Consider the following 20,606-nt stretch of genomic DNA (forward strand, 5'->3'; position numbering starts at 1 on the left):
TCCTATCAAAGACGATTATTTCAGCAATTCAAGTAAAAAGCAGAATCTGTGGCAAGGCCAAGTTTGTCTGTTCTTTGTAAGAATAATGAAAACAGCCTCTTCTGAATTAGAAAGCATCATTCTTCCCATTCTTATTCAAAAGAATGGTGGGGAATAGTTGTTGGAAAAATGCCATAAAACATCTATCTTCCATTAAGACAGAGGATTAAACATTTCATTACAGGGCATGGTCCTCTCTACAGGAGGATAGAGTGTGATTTTAAAAGGATAGCTTGTCAAGGAAGAGATCTTTCTAGACCCCTCATAAGCCAGGCAAAGGCTCAGCGGGCAAGGGAGCAGTGTTACCTATACCTTCAAAGGGCTTCTGCGTATACAAAAAGAAAAGTTTGGGCTACACTGAAGTCAAACAGGCATCTATTCAGAAAAATTTTAAATTAAATATCTATTTAGATGTGATCATGTGAAAATGTAGGCACTGTGACCAGAGTTATTTCTAGGTAAAGTACCAACTATAGGTAGTTTTAAAATATTTCATAAATAATTTAACGATCTTTCTCTATGGTTAAACGCTTCCAGTATAGAATATTTAGGAGACGAAAATAGTTTTTAGAGAAGACATTTCAGCTTCTAGGAAATCTGAAGAATACATCAGAGTTTCAACGTCCTCTAAACTGAGAGATGGCCAGAGCACGTAGTGTGTTTCCTAACTGGATGTATTGTTTAGAGCTCAAAGACCTTCTTCCATTGAAAAAGAAGAAAAAAAAAAAACTGCTTAGGCTAAAATTTAAAATTAAGGCATTTGGAAATGAACCCCTATTTCCTAGAATGTCCTCTTTAATAACATACTTTAAAAAAAAAACAAAACAAAAACTCCAAACATGTCTACAAAGAAGTACCTAAAATTTCAGTAACCCTAGAGGAGAAATTGTTTTTCAACTACTGTTTGAATTCTAAGGTAGATATGTTCTGAGGATTTCACAACTTGGGTAACAAGTTGTGGGAGGGTTAGCCATTAAGGAAGAAAGGAGGCAGGGAGGAAGATAAAAAGGTTAAAAAAAATTGGGGGGGGTCCCTTTAGTTTCCTCCTGTTTCCACTAGTGAAGGCTGGAGTAACTGTACTTGACCGTTGACTCCTGGGTGGAGTTGAGACAAATGGTCTTATCTCTGCTATTCTCTTAGTAACCCTGCAGCCAGACCCACAGGGGAGGGCCAGAGTCCAACGGTTCAGGTTGTCCAGTGTGTGTCCGAGCGTCTCCATTGTATGCTGTAAAAGACCCTAATTACAAGAGACACTGAAAAGGCTAACCCGCCTTTGCTTTCAGCAAATCACTAACCTCTACAGACAAGGATGGGGTGTTTGGAAGTGTCCTTTGGGGAATGAGAGAAAGGTTACAGTGATAACATCATTTTCTCTCAAGGGCTTGAGGAGCACAAGAATAACCAAAATTGAGCGTAAACCCAGATGAAAAGACATGTCACCAATTATTCTCAAGAAGATAATCAAATCAGCAGGCACCACGAGGAAGTAATTAGTTTGTTTAAACTTAGACTGTTCTCCGACATCACTGAGGTGAATGAGAGAAAAAACAAACCTGGGCATAAGCCTAAAACCTTAGGCAATCTGACATGCCAGTATTTTCCTCCAGTGAAGAGTCCAGCTAGGAACGGGGCTTTCTGAAATGCCAACCTTCACGATGTCCTGCTACCTTTCAGATCCGAGTTCGATGGCGGACGTGCTGACCTAAAGCTCTAGGACCCGAACTGGTTTTGCGTTCTAGCCTGGAGAATTAGGCGGAATGCTTCTCTCCTTGTTTGATGCCCAGAACAAGATGCAGGAACCAGTTAAACTGCACTGTCCATCCTTTGTCTCTGCAAACTTCGATCTGATCCAGGAAATACTTCTTAGCTTCCTCCTCGTTCTTCCCCACCGTTAGGGCGTCCCGAATATATTCGATATCTTCTTTGCTGGTTAACTGGGGCATTCCCGTCATCAGCATCATGGAGAACAGGATGATCAGCAGGTTTGTGTGGTGACGAAGGGCGAGGTAAGCCTTGACACACACGTCCTGTGTAAAGGAGAAAGGAAAAGACAGTGCTATTAGCGTTGTTGCGGTAATTGAGTGGGCTGAAGATCACGGGGCTGTCCTGGAATTTACGCAGCCTTATCCTGTCCTCTCGGGTGGAAGGAAGCTGTCACAAAGAGGGCAGGTCCCCCGCCTCCGATGGAAGCCTTGATGAGAACGTAGGACTGTGTTTATACCCTCTGAAGCACGTTGGTGTCGTCACCCAGGGTCCCGCTGGGCCCCAGGAAAACTAACTGATAGGCTACGTTTCATCTTTTTTCTTACTTTACCTTTTACGTCCATTTCTGTCCTAGGACATTGAGGGTAGAAATGTCTGTAGTCTCTGCACAGGGGTGAGTCAGTTTTTGAACACCATACTGGAAGCAATACTTGATGTAAGCCTAAGTGTTTGCCAACGGCTAATGGAATCCAGAGAAACGATGGCAATGTGGTGTTGGGAGATTTTTGTTTTTATCTTTATTTTACAATTTGTCCTAGTCTAAGAAAACAGATGTATTAGCGTTTTGCTGACGCTCAAACTGTTGAATAATGTGGGAATTTTAGTACAAACGCTCGATACTGAGTGAGAGAGAGGGCTTTAAGCCAATGCTTTGGCTGGACCTCCTCCAAAAGCCTTCGAGCAGATGAGATAGGTGAGTTGGGTCCACTTGGGAAGCAAGGCTAAGGGCTTATGCCAATTAAATGGGTCCCAAAGTAGAGAAGAAATTGCAAGGTTCTCAGTTTTGCAGTATGAGAACCACCCAGCCCTAATATCGTAACTTGGCAAAGATAGCGTGTTAAAGAAAACGGGATTTAATGATTACAGATAGAAATATTTCAAATAAAATACAGAGGAAAATGCTTAAAGAATAATACACATCTCCAAAGACTGTTTATTCCCAAATTGCAAGGATCATCATAAAGTACTGTATTAAAACCCACTTCTAATTTTTTTTAAGATTTTATTTTTAAGTAATCTCTAACACCCAACGTGGGGCTGAAATTCACAACCCCGAGATGGAGAATTGCATGCTCGACTGACTGAGCCAGCCGGGTGACCTCTGCTTCTGATTTCTTAAAATTAACATGTCACATAATATGTAACTAAAATGTAATGTGAAAGGTAAACTTGTTAGTATTTACAAATAACTTCACTGTCTCCTGGGAACACTGAGGGGAAAAAGCAAAAATACCGTAGTAACTAGTTTTTATCAAAATAGCTTTTGAGGGGCACCTGAGTGGCTCAGTGGGTTAAGCCTCTGCCTTTGGCTCGGTCATGATCTCAGGGTTCTGGGATCGAGCCCCTCATCTGGCTCTCTGCTCAGCGGGGAGACTGCTCCCCCCTGCTTCTCTGCCTGCCTCTCTGCCTACTTATGATCTCTGCCTGTCAAAGAAATAAGTAAAATCTTTTTTTTTAAAGATTTTATTTATTTATTTGACAGAGAGAGAGAGAGAGAGAGAGAGAGAGTGCGCACAGCTAGACAGAGTGGCAGGCAGAGGGAAAGGGAGAAGCAGGCTCTCCACTGAGCAGGGAGCCTGATGCGGGTCTCGATTTCAGGACCATGGGATCATGACCTGAGCCGAAGGCAGACACTTAATGGACTAAGCCACCCAGGTGCCCCGAAATAAATAAAATCTTTAAAAAATAGTTTTTGAGGGGCACCTGGGTGGCTCAGTGGGTTAAGCCTCTGCCTTCGGCTCAGGTTGTGATCTAGGGTCCTGGGATCGAGCCCCGCATCAGGCTCTCTGCTAGGCAGGGAGCCTGCTTCCTCCTCTCTCTCTCTCTGCCTGCCTCTATGCCTGCTTGTGATCTCTGTCTGTCAGATAAATAAATAAAATCTTGAAAAAAAGAAAAAAATAGCTTTTGATAAAATTAAAACATAGGATGCTATAAATTGGAGCCACCAGTTAGAAAGTAGAGTGAAAAGATAAACACTGTGAATAACGGCAACAAAACCACCCCCCCACCCCCCACCCCCGCCATGGCTCCTGGGATAAATGCATACACAAAACCTGCAGAGCCCGTTGTTGTTGTTGTGGTTGTTTTTTAATATTTTATTTATTTATTTGATAGAGATCACAAGTAGGCAGAGAGGCAGGCAGAGAGAGAGGGGGAAGCAGGCTTTCTGCTGAGCAGAGAGCCCGATGTGGGGCTTGATTCCAGGACCCTAGGATCATGACCTGAGCCGAAGGCAGAGGCTTAACCCACTGAGCCACCCAGGCGCCCCGAGCCCGTTGTTTTTAAAGATGTGAAAATTTACTGAGAAATAGAAAAGAAAACTTGAACACGTGGAGTGATGTAGCATGATCCTCAGAGAGAAGACTGCTTATTATAAAGACGCAAGTTCTTCTCAAGTTCATCTATGATGAAATTTCAACAAAAATTCCTATTGGGTATTAAGACCTAGATATGGTTTTAAGTTTGTCTGGAACCATTAGGCCCAGAGAGAACGTTTTGAACAAGGACGTTAATGAAAACCAGTCCTTGGCATGGCAGATACTAAAACATATTCTAAAACTATGGTATTTATAACTGTGGGAAATAGCGCCTATTCTTTTCCTCAGAAAAAGAGAAGACATTGTGTAGGTGAGAATGGAAAAGTTCAAGCACATGGATCTGACTAAATGTCCATGTAATATATATCAAAGGTGACTTCTCCAATTAGTGAGGAGAAGATCTATTATTGGATAAATGGGGCTGGTACAATCAGCTCAACATTTGGGGGACAAATAAAGCTTACCCTGTGTGATATGTGAAAATAAATTCATTCATGCATTAAAGATTAAATACGTTACATTTCAACTTTTTTCTTACTCTACCTTTAAGGTCAGTTTCTTTCCTAGGAAATTGGCACACATTTAAATAATCATGGAGTGGGAAAGGCCTTTATGAAGATCACTTTCCAAGGTGCAGTCTCTAAGGCAAAGGTGGTGAGATTATGGAAATGTTACTGGAGGTGGGGAAGCTATAGCCAACAACAGAAAAAACAAACAGCAAGAGAAGACACATTTGCAACACGACAAATCACTTCTTCCATTACCGGCCCCCAATAGCTCTTACAAATAGGTAAGAAAGAGTGGAATTAAGTAGTTGGCAGACACATAAGCCAACTATATAAATGTGAATTCACACTACAAGACATAAAACCAGAGAATAAACACGAAAAAATACACCATCTCGTTAGTAATCAAATAAATGTTAACGAAACAAGATGGAAACATTCACCTACCAAATTGGGAAATCTTAACTTTTTTTCTTAAAAGAATAAAATCCAATGTTCACCTCTCACGGGCTGACAGAAGGTGGGAATAGGTGTAAATTTACTAGGGAACAATTTGATAACATGCATCAAAAGCTTTAAATTACTTGTAAGTGTTACAGAACTTCACTGCAGTGGTGGTCAAGTGACTGATGCCATTCATCCAAAATCAAAGAAGTGTACACGTGAAAAGGCCCAGTTATGCTGTAGGTGAATTATTCCTCAATAAACTGGACTTTAAAAATGTGTCTATCCTTTGACCCAGCAATTTCCATGCTAGAAATTTACCTTTAAAAAAAAATCGCATCACTTCAGCAGTGCTCGGTCTACAAGAATATTCAGCAGAACGTTATTTAAAAACACGGGAGCTTAAAGGGGACCTAGACATCCTACAAGTGCGGGTTGATAAAAAGGATGGATGGGAGTCCCTCCAGCTGTGTGCTCTGTAAGTGCCGGAGTGAGACTGGACAGGAACGCGGAATGACCATGTAACAGCGTCTGAGTTAAAAAGTGGGCATCGGACAACATGTGCAGCGTAAGCCCGTATTGGTAAACGGACAGAAAATATTTATAGAGATAAAAGACTGTAAGGTTAACAGGCCAAAATATTAAGGTAGTGAGTTTCCTTTTTTGCTCTTGGATGATGTTGTCTGTGTCACTCACACGTGGCCGGCTGAGAGCCGCGGTGATGGCGGTCACGCCTGTATCATTCTGTACAGCAAGGCTGGACCATGGACACATCACCCCGTCTAAGCAGAAAAGCCCATGGATGATTCTGGCATTAAGCAAGAAAATATATATAAAATGTCTGGTCCGGGGGGTGGTACACAGCGCTCCTTTCGTAAGTAAATGTTCCTCATCTCCTGTCCCTGTCTGGGGTCATCACTCTGTACCTCCCATCTGCCTGCTTGCCCTGGAGCCGGAAGCTCCCAGACCCAAGAGCCTGGGCTGTTCCTGCCTCGGCCCCAGTGTATTAGCGCTCGTGCATCCTTCGTGACTCCACTTATGGCCGGAAATCACTACCTTCTGCTCATCCGGAGGACCCACCGATGTCGCTCTCGTTTCTTGGTAATGACACAGGTGAAGGGCAGACTTCACCCCAGGCAACTGGCTCATTAATTTGTCAGCTCACACGATTTTCACAAGGGCATCGATGGGGATGCCTTTTGGTTTTGAATTGGAGTATATTCTGATTTTTAATTATTTTCTAGCCTTCTGTACACTGGGGGCTCCAGGCACATCCCTTGCTGTCTGAGCTCACTGTGCGGTCAAACTCCTTAATAGAAAAATCTTTGAGAAGGAAAATGAGCGTGGGGCCAAGGTATTTGAACACCAGTCCGTAGGTGCTGTGTATCTTTTAAAGCGGCAAACCACGGGTTCACTCCTCACTGTGGCACACAGAAATGTATTCAAGGAAAAGAACAGTCCTGTGTCTGTCTCTCTTCCTCTCGGGCCACCTCCTCTACATGAGGCATCTCAGCTGGTTTGAGTTTACTCAGTTCTGATTGTCACTGTGTGCGAAGGGTCATGTCTGTGAGGGAGAAATCTCACCCCCCAATTGCACGCCCCGTCCGGGGCAGCCACGGTGTCTACGCTCTGACTGGCGGAGCAGACACCGAACCTTGATTAGAGATTTAAAGGCCTATGGCTTAGCGACCGTGCGGAGCAGGGGTTAGACGTGTGGTCGCACTTCGCAGCCTGGATTCAAAGTTGGCTTTATTACAGACAAGCTCTTTGTCATCGGAGAAATCACTTAACCTCCCCGGAGCTCAGTTTCCTCATCTGTAGCATAAGAATACCCAGACCCGTTTCATAGGATTGTGGTGAGATTTAAGGGCAGTGTGGGCGGTTGGCGATTATTAATAGAACGCCAAGTTGCATTCTTGAACGCCCACTTCTCGAGGCGGAGGTGGGGAGCCAGTCGGAAGCAGGTAGTGGCCTGGCAGCTCCTGCAGGGGGTTCTCTTGGCGGGGGAGGGGCTCAGCTGGCACTGGCCCCGCCCCCTCAAGCCCCAGAAGTTTCAGTTCTGCTCTTGTACTCAGCCACGGGGTGTGTGTGAGAGCGCCTTGGCTATGGGCTGCCCTGGGCCGGAGGCCTGTGGTTTGAGGGACTGAGAATGTGGCCTGGGGAGCTGGGGGAAACACAGAACACAGAAGTGACTGGCTGGAGCAGCAGAATTTTCCCTTCCGCCCAGGCTGCTTGGCACGACCTCAGACATCCTCATTCTCTCCTTCTCAGCTGCCTGGCAAAGGCTGTACGATACTGAGTGGAGAAGACAGGGTGAAGGAAGAATCTGATTTCGGGAACTTGGTGTGATGCACTTGTTAATGAGCATGAGTGTGGGGAACGCTGTAGTATTGTTACTGTGAGCCGGAACACCACCCAGGAGCCGTGAACAGATAGACTGAGCCTACACAGCACCTCGGCTCCTAATTTCATAGTTGATTCAAGTGCCTTAATTATAGCATCTAGTACCAAAGGAAAGGCTTGTTTTTACAAAGCTACCACTCCCGGAAGCCTTGGGAAAAAAGGACTTCATTACCATTTCAGGGTTAAGACTTAGAGTCATTTTGTTAACTGGGCCCAAACTCATTCATTAAACCGAAAGCTTTCTGTATACAGTCTATTAATTTCTTCCTTTTTTCTTTTTTTTAAAGATTTTATTTGACATGGAGGGAGAGAGAACATGCCGGAGCGAGCTCAAGCATGAGCTGGGGGAGGGGCAGAGGGAGTGGGAGAAGCAGGCTCCCTGCTGAACAGAGAGCCTGATGCTGGGCTCCATCCCAGGCCCCCGGGATTGTGATCTGAGCCTAAGGCCTTAACCGACTCAGCCACCCATGTGCCCCAGTCTACTAATTTTTTAACCACCAATGAGCTCTGGCTGCTTTAGGCTGTCCAAGGTCATAGGGAATAGGCCTCCTTTTTCTTAAAACAAACTCCTCCATTTTCCTCTAAAACAAAGTGGAAGTGAACTAGTACTGCACACATATACTGACGAAAATGAGGAAGCGACCCCAGGGCTACAAAACAGGAACTCCAGGGCCGAGAGGAGAGAGAAGAGAAAACCTCACAAAGATTCATCAATGAAAAGCAATGTCCGCATCCACTGACTTTTTCTAAATAGTAAAGCTGCCTCCGTCCGCTAGAGGAAGGAGACAGTGGAGAGAAAAATATTTCTGCCAGAGAGGATTTTATTTTGTTTTGTAACCAAAAAAAAAAAAAAAAAAAAAAATCAATGAATTGGCCAGGCTATGCTTTTAGAAGTTATTTTGGCAAAACGGAGAGACACCGGCCAGCAGACGTAATAACGCAGGAGGAAGCACTTTCTGGTAAATCTGAAGGAAGAGTGTGTCTGACACTTGGCTGTGCATTTGTTGAGTTTGAATTAGGAATCTTCTCTCTAAAGACCTCTTAAAAATTAATCTCAGACCAGCTCCATCTACCAGGCAAAGGGCTGTGTTGCCATGTTCTCAAATACTTAGAAGCTCATTAGAAACCTACCGGTTACAATTACACTGTCTTGCATTATTAGTCAGATATTCTAAGTGGACTGTATGTAGGGGTATGTGTGCGTGTTCCAGCCTGTTCCAGAAGGGACTGAGGTCGGATTATCTGGGTACACAGAAGTCAAAATAACATTAATTTGAAGTGAGTAGAAAAAGGAAAGGAAGGACAAAGGACATGATCACAAAGACCAGTTCAAGGCCATACATCACAAACGCTATATACTTGCCGTGGGCCATCTTCAAATATATCTGTAGCCAAAAGGAAAATCAAACCCCTAACTTCACCCAATGGTCAGAAGATTTTAAGAAACTCTTTGTGTAGGAGAAACACAGCCTTTCTGGAGACTATGACCTAACAGAGATTTTGCAAGAGGATCTCTATAAAGAGGACACTTTTTTGTAACATGGGGAGTAACAGCTTCAATAATACTCTTCGGGTCGACGAAACAATTCTCTAGGAGAAACTAAACAGGGAGAGGAGATGCCAGCTATTCTTGATAGATGTTTAAAAGTCACGGGGGTCCAAAATCCACGCCCGTGAATTCCAATGCCTACAGATGACTGAGGCTGGACCCTTCTCTGAGGCTGTCTTCCGGTGGGTAGTATAGTACTGAGCATCTTCAGGCCTGGAGAGAGCAGGCTGGGCTTGACCTTGTTAGTGGTCCAGGGTGCAGATCCCAAGAAGGAATCCTTTCTCAACTCAGTGTGTTCTGGGCCATTTGACAGGTAAGCTTGTCGTCTCCCTATTGGCCTATAATAGGCGTCTATTACAAGAACGTGGTTCATTAATGAAGCTCCAAGTGACTCCTTTGCTTTGCTCTCTACCCCCCCACCATACACCTTTTGCACTGCTTCAAACTAGATGCAAATTTCTTTCCTTGACCCAAATTTCACCCCACATTTCCGTCTATACCTGTGTGGCTTTCATACCGGGCGCCTGTACTTTTTGTTCCTAAATATGGATACTAAATATTGACTTCATGCCCCGGCTAATGCTATTCTTTCTGCTTTCCCTCCTTGTATCTGCCCCACAAAGTGCAATGGATCTTATCCATCAGGGCCTGGTAAGAACTAGGGGAAAACAGGGCCTGGTGACCACAACAGGGCGGAATAGGAGGCTGAGAAGGCACAGGCTGGCAGCTCATAAGTACAGGGGGTTCTCAGTGTAGACAAACCCAGGGTTACCATGAGGGGAAGGGCGGTCAGAGAGCAGGAATGGGGAATACCGGTGAGGAGACCACAGTCCTCAGAAGTGTCAGGCGCTAGGTTCCCTGTGGTGGGAGTTAGGACAGTGCTTGAGTTTCCAGCAAGGTAACTAGTTGGCAGGTGGGGGCAGGGCCCCGCTCCTAGAGGCAGGTTAACAAGCAGGGCCGTGCTGGAGAAACTGAGGCGGAGGCAGTTAAAAGAACCTGGGATCCAAGAGGAGAGCAAGACGACAGCCGAGATCATTCTTAACCCAGGTCAGGACTCCGCACAGAGATCGGGCACAGGGACCTCACAGCCAGGGGTGGTAAAGCTGGCCCCCAAGATTAAAGTAACACCGTGAATAAGTTCCAGAACTCTCTCCTATAAAACGCTTCTTAAGAGTGACATCTAGGGGCAAATGCCTTTTAAGTGTGCTCCTTGAGCTGCCTGCTTTGCATAGATGTGCCCGAGAAGGTGTTATCTGGCTCCCCAGCTTTCTTTCGCTTTATCTAACATGCATTTGCTCAGTGCCTACTGTGTGCCAAGAGCAGGCAGGAACTGACCCTCCGCCCTTTCCTCTCTCCTCTGCAAATGCCTCCTGAGCGCTCACTACGTCTCAGGCCCCACAGGAGGGATTCAGGTCAGATGGGGCCCAGCTGCCACAGCCTTGCACAGACAACGATATGCGGTCCCAGGTGCCATGAAGGCACAGTGCAGGGCAAAGCATAAGGCCGGGGGCCCCACCGGTGGGAGACTGCTCTGTTTGGAAGTGATTGTGGGGGGCGTGCAGTGGGCTCCCCGAATGGAGCCTCGCCGGGCAGGCTTCGATAATCAGATTTGATTCAAAGTGAGGTGAGAAGCCGCTGAACAGTTTATAGGGATAGCACTGTATCTATTGCTTCAGTTCAGGTTTTAAACAAATTCTGATGAATTTACTATCTTCTCCGAGGCCAAATAGTAGAATGAAGGGAAAACACTCAAATGCGGACAGTGTTCTTTTTGGAAGGTGGGTTTTCAGTATCTTCCTGATATTTTTAATATTTCACTGGCTTTTAAAAAAACCACATTTACCACTTTTAAAATTAGGAGAAAGCCCCCACGTTCTTAGATTAAAAAAAGAGGGAGCCAAATTTCATTTGCTGATGATATAAATGTATCTGTAGTTCACAGAGGTTCTAAAATCATTTAGTGAAATTTAAAGCACAGTGGTTCTCAAATCAATTGTCTGTGATTTGTAAAGCATGGTTTTCCTTTTCACTCTTCAGTAAGGGAGAGATTTCCCAAAGGAGAATTTATTTATCAAAACCGTCATCGTTGAAATGTTTCTGTTTAGCCCGTGGCGTCCAGGACGCTGCTCCGAGGGCCAACGGGGGTCCTCGGGCTCAAACAGTCAGCATGCCTTGGTTGTGTGCCTTTTTGTGTGATCACAGCTTGCTCCTGAAGTCGACCCTATCCTAGAAATAATTTATCAAGATGGTCCTGGGCTCAACAAGTATTTTGGAAAAAAGGGAGAGGGGCAATAAAGCAGCGCCTTCCTCTTTCAGTTTCCGGCCTTCGAGCCGGAGCTAGGTATGTTTTCACGTCTTATGGAGAAGGCTCGCCTCACCCTTAATGAAAAGTGGGTCAGCTTCTCTCCATCCTCCCTAACAGGTTACTCAAATGTGCTATGTGCATTAATTAACCTCACCATTCTAAATTAGTGGTTTGCTGGAAATGAGGACACCTTTGATTCAAAATGTAAATATATACAACATTTTCTAGCCTACCTAAAAACGGTGGCTTTATTATACGAGATCCTGCGGCGCTATTTCGAGAGCTTAGAGACGTAGTCCCAGAGCCTGAAGGACTTTGTCTCAAAAAGGGAACATAAAACTAAGAAACAGAAAAACTTCTGGAAGGCTTAGTAGTATGTTAAAAAAAAAATTGTCACAAGGCCTGAGTCAAATGATGAAAACCTGCTGCTCATCTTGGTCAAGCTGAAACTTTCACAAGCCTGGATATGAGATAATCGTATACACACGTGTCTGTGGCCAGCTTTTTTCCTGTTGTGAGTGAGGTACAGGGGGTGAGCAGATAAAGGGGCAGGATGGGGGGGCAAGCAGGCAGAGCTCAGACCCCCACTGCCCCCGCTCTTTCCCCAGAACAAGGCTACTCTTTTGTGTTTTGTACGTTGCTGTTGTGCTTGTGATCTCATGTCTAAGAGGGCTTTTCAGCTTAAAAGTTTTCCAAGTTAGCAGAGCCCTTGCAATATACGTCACACCGGGGGCTGCCGGGTGTTGGATTTTGGCTGTGGTCTCGGCACTGGGAAGAGCATTCTACCCATTCCGCTTAGATAATCCCTTCCTGCTCCCGCTATTACGGAAGAGGAGCCCCAGGTTCTGAACAGATGAGTGGTCTGTATCACACGCAGAGGTATTAAGTAGAGGGCTAGGATTCAAGCTCATTTGTCTGCTCCAAAGCCATCCTTCAGCCGCAGTGCTGTTCTGGATCTGGGTTTAAGGCTTGCAGGTACTTAAACCGTAGGCCAATACTCTAGAACACAGATATGTCAGTTCTGTAAAATTTACGAAGGTGTGTTTTTAGCAGTGCACACTGCCTAGAGGTCACTTTGGTGACGGAGGTTTTAGCGGTTTGGGAAGACAGCTTTAGTCACAACAGACGGAGCGGTGGTCCCAGACCGAGAGCCTAGTAGTGCAAAGGCGCCCTGCAGAGTTTTGTTGCTTTGGGTAGAAGCTGCCTGGGACGAGGAGTGACCTTTCCTTGGCCTCCCACGTCCCAAATCTTCATTAAAGAATATTTCGAAGCATAACAATGAATAAGAGTAAAGGGGGAAGTCCTGCTGGGATTTTAGGGGTGGCATGGACCCTGTGGGGTCCATAGGAACAGCAGAGACGGGCAGTCATTCTGGGGAAACCACTGACTGAGAGAAAGAGAACACACACAGAGACAGCAGGAAAGCCTGTCAGAGAGGACGGACTCCTGTGTGCCCGACTCTCAGTGGCATGACTGCGGCTGTGCGTGAGGCCCCTTGGGTGAGGCCCCTCCTCTGGGGTCCCCCTCTTCTTTAAGTGGTAAAGTTCTTCCAGGTTTGGGGGTTTTTTGGGAACCATTTTTCTCTTCCAGGAAGTTGTCAAAAGACATGATTTTTAACTTTAAAGAAAAACAGGACTGAAATGTGTCAAAGCCCTTGAAATAGACTGAAACCCAGTTGAGTTTACCCAGAAACACACACACACACACACACACACACACCCGAAAAATCCCAAGACCATCTGGCCGCAGAGATCTCAGTCTCTCTGACAACACTCCTGGAGCCGTGGGAGAATTAAATCCTGTAATCAGATCGAAATCAGCCAGGAGAACAAACAAGAACAGACAGCTTTCAGAACCATGTGTATCTCCCGGTTCCTGTTGCGCTGGATTACGGGGCCTGGCTCAGGCCCCACCTCCCAAGGATCCCAGGGGACTCAAGAAGAGACTCCGGAAAAAAGGTTTGTTCCTGAAATGCTAATTGCAAACCAGGCTGTGCTGAAGAGGCCCTAAGGCTGGGGGTCAGGGACGGGGGTGGGGTCTCTAGAGGGGATCTAAGCACAGGTGCCGGTCAAGTCACACTCTTGACCTCCCTGGTCTGTTTCGTGTTCGTGGGTCATACCATGTACATATTTCATGCAGCCCGTCAGGTAGTCATTTTCACTTCTATTCCTTCACAGTTACTAAGTTTGCAAGTGCCAGAATGTTCCTCCTTGGGTGCTCGAAATATTTGCTAGTCAAATGTGGATGGAGACCAGGAAGGAATAAAAAAGCAAGGAGGACGTGAACACCCCGGGAGACGGGCTGACCCGTGTCAGACCCCACTGACCGGTGAGTAGGCCGTGTCAGAGCTGGGCGCACCCCCTGCACACATTGACAGGATTTCGAATGAGAGAAGGGACTGTCCTTCACACACATGAGACAAGAGTCCAGGGGTGCGGCCACCATGCCCTCTGTCAGTAATTTGAAAAAGACACACCTGTCGCAGACATCAAGAGAAGCTCACTATTGTTTGAGAGTCCTGAAAGGGACAGGCAAAATTTGGATTTTCTAGGCCCTGGCTTGAATAGAGAAAGAAATATTCGGAGGGGCTCCCCAGTCAAGCCGCCCTTCAGTACAGGGGCCATCCTGGTGTTCTGGATCTGCCTGTCCCTGGATTATGGAATGCTTTCACCTGCCGTTTGGTTTGAGGTGGGAGGTGACAGAGGAATGGGATTGTGTACTTGGGGATGGAATGGAGGAATTGGGGAGGACTGGGTGTCTCTCCTGGGGAGGGTGGGCAGAAAAACCTTGGTAGAGTTGAGGGGGGCAGGGCTGCTGGGCCCGGCAGGCACTCTCCGGTTGGTGTTCCCGGAGGCCACGCAGGAGGAGGCCAATTACCTGAAATTTCTGGAAGTGTAGGCTTGTCTTCTTTCCAGAAGTTCCCATCACAAACAGGAAGTCTGGGGTTAGCACAAACGGCACTCTTTCTTTATTAATGCCCAGGAAACTTTTGTAATTCCCAAGAATGTGTCCAAAGTCAATATGAAATAGGTTTCCTTCAGAGAAGAAAATGTCAGACATCATTACACTGGCACAATGGCTTGTAACAACACTCTGGTTTGTTTATTTCCTGGAGTATTTTTTCAAGTTGCCAGAAAATGAGCTATCTTGGGTGAGAGAGCTATTTTTACCCTGTTTTAGCGGCTTGTGATATTTTTCGGCTTAGCAGGTGTGCGTAGTAGTAACCACAAAGCACTCTTTGAACCAAGTGTGTTTTTGATATCCTCTGGTGTTCTTTAAATGACAGCCAAATGCCATTAAAAAAAAAAAAATCCTTGACTCGTCTCAGAATTATTCTTAGAAATGGAAGTCTACACTCTCTGGCTAATCTGCCATCGTTACACCTGGGACATTCTTATGCCCTTTATGGGACTCAGGAGAGAAGGCGGGTTGGCGCTGCTTGGGGGAAGGGCGTTCATCTTTTACTTTGGAGTAGCCCCACAGAAATAAACCATCTGGAATCTCTTTTGGGTCCATTTCTACCATTGTCACTATTACCACCACGATGACCACCATCTCCTCTCGTTTCCGTAGCCCGTATCGCACGTCTGGTCCATAAGTACATGACGTCTTTTGTTTCCCACAGAGAGGAAGCAGTTTACCCCCATCTGGTGCTTTTTCCAGGCTCCACTCTTAAACTGGTCCAGATTTCTCAGAGAACCCTTTCCTGGCACGGTAGCCAGTATTGACCACTGTCAGGGCAGTCAGTGAACTGGTGACGAGGGGTAGGTTAGGAAGGCAGAGTGCTTCCAATGGAAGGACATCTGGGAGTTCTTGTCATCACTTTCCTGCCGCGTCTGGCACTACCGATCACACCCGCTGTCACCAGCTTCTGGGATATGTCCCCACCCAAGCTTTCTAGCTACTCTCTGGCTTTTCCTTCTGAAGTCTCATTTCTGGCATCTTCTTCCATTATTCACTCCTGGGTTCTGTCTGGGAGTGATCACGGCATCTATGTCCCTGCATGGTAATGACTTCTAGATGTGAGCTCTCACACGGACCTCTGCTTAAATATTGCTCTGTGCTGAGGGGAGGGGAGAGGGGGAGTTAGTACTAGTTCAGTGGGGACAGTGTTTCCGTTGGGGAAGGTGAGAAAGTTCTGGCGATGGGTGGTGATGGTTGTGCAGCAGTGTAAATGTATTTAATGCCGTTTAACTGTACACTTAAAACTGGTCAAAATGGTAAATTCTGTTATATATATTCTACCATGATAGGAAAATGATAATAAATAAACTCACCTGTCTCCGTGATCATAATATTGTCGTTGTGCCTGTCGCCTATTCCAAGAACAAAGGTAGCCACACAGTAGCCAGCGCAGGAATAAACAAATCTCTCCACGGCTGCCTGAAACTAACGCAAAGGCATCCGGGTATTAGCTGTGTTCTAACCGCAAAGAACAGCGCGCCCCAATGACAGGTGACTTCCAAAAAGGACCGTTCTGGGAACCGTTTTCAGAAAGCAAGTGGGTTGCCCCCGATTTCATTAACGTTCTGTCTATGAACTGCCGACTTGGTCACCGCTCTCCTTACAGTTTAGGTGAAGATTCAGTGACTCAGGAGAGCGGGGAGAGGAAACAAGAGTCAGGGAGCAACAGTTGATCAAAGGGTTCATTTCCGCACCGCTTGCCAGCGACTCCACAGAACCCATAATGGTTCCTCCTTCATCCGTGAACGTGTGTTTTGCTTGTGACCGCTTCCAGTAGGCACGGGTTCACAAATCCACGTGTACGGCCGCCTAATAAATGCTGCTAGTTATATTTCCTCCCCAAAAGGCTGCTAACCATGCAAATGAGAAGGGCTAATCTGGCGCAGCAGAACTTGAAGCGACAGCCAAGCAGCCCAAGCACGCAGCTTGTGAAGGACGCAGCATATGTCCTTCAGAAAGATGCTGGAAGTGACATTTGCCGCATCCATAATTCACCGTTTAGATGGGAGGGTGGGGGCGGGGGTGTAAATTACAAGTTCGCTGATAGGAGAGGTGGCGTTTCCCAGGGAGGAAGGGGTTGATAACACAGTGACTACATGTTTCTGCTGAACAACAACAATGGACTGTCCTAAAAAGTGCCAACACATCATTTCATAGAACCAAATTTGATGCAAAGCGTGCCTGATAATCAAAGGAGAAGCAAATGCTCACAGCATTCTGAATGGAGCGTTTGACACCAATCTGCTGTGTCCCACGGGAAGGCGCTTAAAACCCTCTTGGCCTCACAAGGACAGGATTTTGCCCAACATCAGGACGTGTGACACTGGTAGATGCTTTGAAAATGTGAACCCATTATTGCTACATAAATGACCAGCTTGCAAGGAGCCTCTGGTGCTGCAAAAAGCAGGAGCTCACCTTTTCTTCAATAGGGCATTTTTCTTTGAGCCAGTGATTCAGGACCTCGTCTTTGAATGCGCCCGTGTTGCCCACTGTGCTTTGCTGAATTTTGGCAATTGTTGTGGCATCTTTCACGATCTCGATCATTCCTACAGGAGGCACAGAATCTGATGTAAACTGGGGCCTGGTGCCTGACCCCGGGGGTGAACGGCTCTGTCTCTGTTGATGGGGGGGTGGGCAGAGGGCTTTTCAACCAGGGGGCTAATTTCCAGGTTTGTGCTGTTGGTTTTCTTAGGAGGGACAGAGAGTAAAGGAGGAGGATGGAGGAAGTTGTGTGGGACCTGCTTTCAGTGTCCCTGAATGAAAAGAGGAAAAGCAGGTTTTGAAAAGTCATGAGTAAAAAGCACTTATGTGCTGAGCATAGGAGCTTGGCAAATGGTGCCTTTTCCTTTTTTTAATCCCAGGGTCAAATGGAAGTGGTTTTATACAGTTCTCAGATCAGAAGCTTGAATAAAAATATGTGTGGCTGAAACAAAAATGTTAAATGTCTATAAAAGCACCAAAGAGATGACTATATAATCACTTCAATAATGTGAATTCTAAGATACTGAAGTAAGTGACAGATCTTTCCGTCTATTTTTAAATGTTATTTGTGAGAGAGACGTTTAATGTGCAGTGAAACGAGTTACAGTTTAGACGTGGAGAAGTAGAGAGGAGGGAATAAGTTCTTACTAAAATCATTGCCATGTATAGTCACAGGACTGGAATCCCACACTTGTGTATTTCCAACAGATCCACATTAACTCAAGTCACGTGCACCAGCCTTGGAACACTGCCTTCCTTTTCATATGGATTATGTGTGTAATTTTTCAGGTATTAAATGCCTATACGAAAGAGCTCAGGATCCCTTGAAGCGAGCTGAGTGGTACATTCATCTCCCGAGGTGACCACATACCTATTTTGTCCCCAGTTGAAATGCAACCATATGGCAGGAGGCACAGATCCAAAGATTCAGTCTCCCAAATGGATTCCATGATTCGTAGAATCTGGACAGCAAACACAAAAAAAGTCTCCATTAGAAATCTATATTTGCTTAATGTCTTTTTCTTCTCCCTTAAAAAGCCCCAAAATCTTATCTGGTAACACGAAATGCATACGTTAACATACACTCTATAAATAACAGCCGTACTTTATTTATCAGTGGGTGCTCTGAAATTCCCCTTCCTTGGGAACCTCTTAAGTTCGGTCCCTGAGATGTTCTCTGGGGAAGAGGGTGAATGGATTTTGAGTGGGGAGATGCAGTAATCACATTTTAGCTATTCTGAGGTTACGGTCTGCTCTGCTGTTCTTATGAGTTTTTATCCATAAGGCGCGCTTGGGCTAACCCAAGGCAACGGGAGCAGCGCTGAAAATGCCAGCAAATTGACTGAGTGCTGTTCTAGGTCTTTCCCTTGCATTTACCCTCTCACGGGAGTATGGTTATCATTCCCATTCTGCAGGTGGAGAGACTAAGGCTTCCTGAGCTCTTGTAAGCAGCATGGCTCAGCATCAAAACAATACATAAAAGGCAAGTGCAAACCTCCCCGCAAATTGAGAGGAATGACACAGTGATGCAAGTTCTTGTCTTCGAATAATTCAAAGGAGTCTGCAGATTTAGGGGAAATGCAACAAACCTCCAAAAGGTTTGAAGGATTTCTTTTTGTTTCTTTCTTTTGAATACTTCTGAGACAATACACCTAGGGTTCTTGAAAAGAGAGCAAAAGGTATTATCGCTTCCGTATCAGAAATAAGTACGAGCAGAAACGAGGAGAATGGAAAACACGACCAGTTTTTAAGCAGGCCACATTTAGCTCAATGAGGTCTGCCTATTTTAAATAAACCACACTAAAGATTAGAACTTACGTTACTTCTACAATGGTGAGCTAGAATATGGAGAATATTACTTTACCGGTTTGCAAAGCTAAAGTTGATCCAGAAATGTTAGACAATACGGAAGATGGCCAACATCGATTACCATCTGCCTTCTGTTCTAGTAATCCGTTCACTCCTGCTGTTTAACTGCATGAGTTCTGAAATCACCTGCCTGTTCTTCTTCTCTCTTTCCTGTCAAATCCTTCACTTGGGTTTGTGGATGTGGATGTGTATCAGAGTCTGTGGGTCTCTAAGGAGAGCACCTGTGGGTGCACATCTATGTCTATAAGTATACATAAAGGGGATGCCAGGGGGGCTGAAGAGGTCTGTATTTTATGTTATCGTGGTAGGAAAAGAGTGTGCACAAGAAGGGCACGGGGAGGGAGACCCATCTGGCTCCATGGGGAGGCTGGCTGTGCATCTTCTCATGGACGGACGGAACGGGGCTGTTCCCTGATCGTGCATCGAACAGTCCACAGCCATGTTCCCCCCCTGTGGAAATTCTGTTACGGAATCCTGGCTCACCGTGTGTGGATGGAATAGGAGAGTGGGAATGGAAGTCATGGGGGCATTTTTTAGCTCTAACACGGAATTCTTTTTTCAGGTAACTGAGCAAAAATTTCCTTAGCGGTGGCGTACCTGTAAAATCAGCATGTCTTGGCGCAGGTCATCGCCGTGTTTAAAGATAATTCCAATCGTTTCGCTGGATAGGGCTGTGGGGTCAGCACATTTAAACTCAAGCCACAACGGCTTCTTCTTGGAGGCCATCACTTTACATTTTTCAATCTGTAAGGAAAGGGTCACATGTTTCCAACACATAATGAATGCGTGTTGTGGAGATACAAATCCTCTTGCAAGGCGCCACTACAAACAACCAGTACGGCGTCCTAGCTGGAAAATGATGTTTAATGATTTGGGTGAAAACACAGAAAGGGTTCCAATCAGATCTGGAAATGCTCTATAAGAGCAAGTCACAGTACCTGAAAGCAAGGGTTCTCAAACTGTGTTCCAAGGAACCCTCAGAGTCTGTGGAGGTACCCAAGAGGCAGTGGCAGATGCCATCTGCATACTGCCCCCTCCCCAAAAGGGCCCTGGTACTCCCATGTGCCTGTTAATATCAGAGCAGCCCTGCCGTTTATCCAAGCCCAACAAACGCTACTAGACGAAATGTAAAGAAAACCATACCAAGGCCCATCATCATCAAATTGCTGGAAACCACGGTGCTAAAAAAGAAAATCTTAAAAGCATCTTGGGGAAAAAAGACATGTACAGAAATCAAAGAGAAGAATGATAGGAGAATTACTGTCGGAAAATATGCAAGCCAGAAGAAAATGCTGCTGAAAGGGAGAAAAAAAATCACCCTAGAATTCGATATCTAGGGAAAACATCTTCCAAAAAAATGAAGGTGGGATGAAAAGGTTTCCTAGACAAACATAAGCTGAAAGAATTTCTAGCCAGAAGACCTGCATTATAAGAAGTATTTAAGGCTGAAGGAAAACAATGCCAGATGGACACAGGAACCAATACAAAGAAATAGAGAGTCCCAAATGTGTTAAGTGTGTGGGTAAATATAAAAAATGTTTAATCTCTTAAATCTGCTCAATCTATTCTTAACTATTTAAAGCAATAATAACAATAGCTATTATTATTATTGGGTTTATAACATATGTGGGAGTTAAAGGCATGACAAAAATAGTGCAAAGGATGGGAGGAGGGTAATGGAAATATACTGTTGTAAGATTCTTAGGCAAATATGGAGTGGTTTATCATCTGAATGTAAACCAGAG

General features: G+C 45.4%; 1 protein-coding gene across 1 annotated transcript in view; it reads right to left on the reverse strand.

The window, feature by feature from the left end:
• Nucleotides 1–1,592: 1,592 nt before the first annotated feature.
• The window catches only part of PIK3CG (phosphatidylinositol-4,5-bisphosphate 3-kinase catalytic subunit gamma), a 28,060-nt gene continuing 9,046 nt past the window's right edge, over nt 1,593–20,606 (reverse strand). Inside the window, exons 5-10 of the mRNA XM_080818665.1 lie at nt 19,459–19,605; nt 17,864–17,954; nt 16,927–17,057; nt 15,825–15,936; nt 14,425–14,582; nt 1,593–2,066 (exon numbers count right to left, since the gene is read on the reverse strand). Of these exons, the coding sequence (XP_080674791.1) occupies nt 1,788–2,066; nt 14,425–14,582; nt 15,825–15,936; nt 16,927–17,057; nt 17,864–17,954; nt 19,459–19,605 (918 nt within the window). The 3' untranslated portion in view covers nt 1,593–1,787. The remainder of the gene's footprint in view (nt 2,067–14,424; nt 14,583–15,824; nt 15,937–16,926; nt 17,058–17,863; nt 17,955–19,458; nt 19,606–20,606) is intronic.

Source organism: Martes martes (assembly GCF_963455335.1).
Source record: "Martes martes genome assembly, chromosome: 11".
Taxonomy (NCBI): Eukaryota; Metazoa; Chordata; class Mammalia; order Carnivora; family Mustelidae; genus Martes; species Martes martes.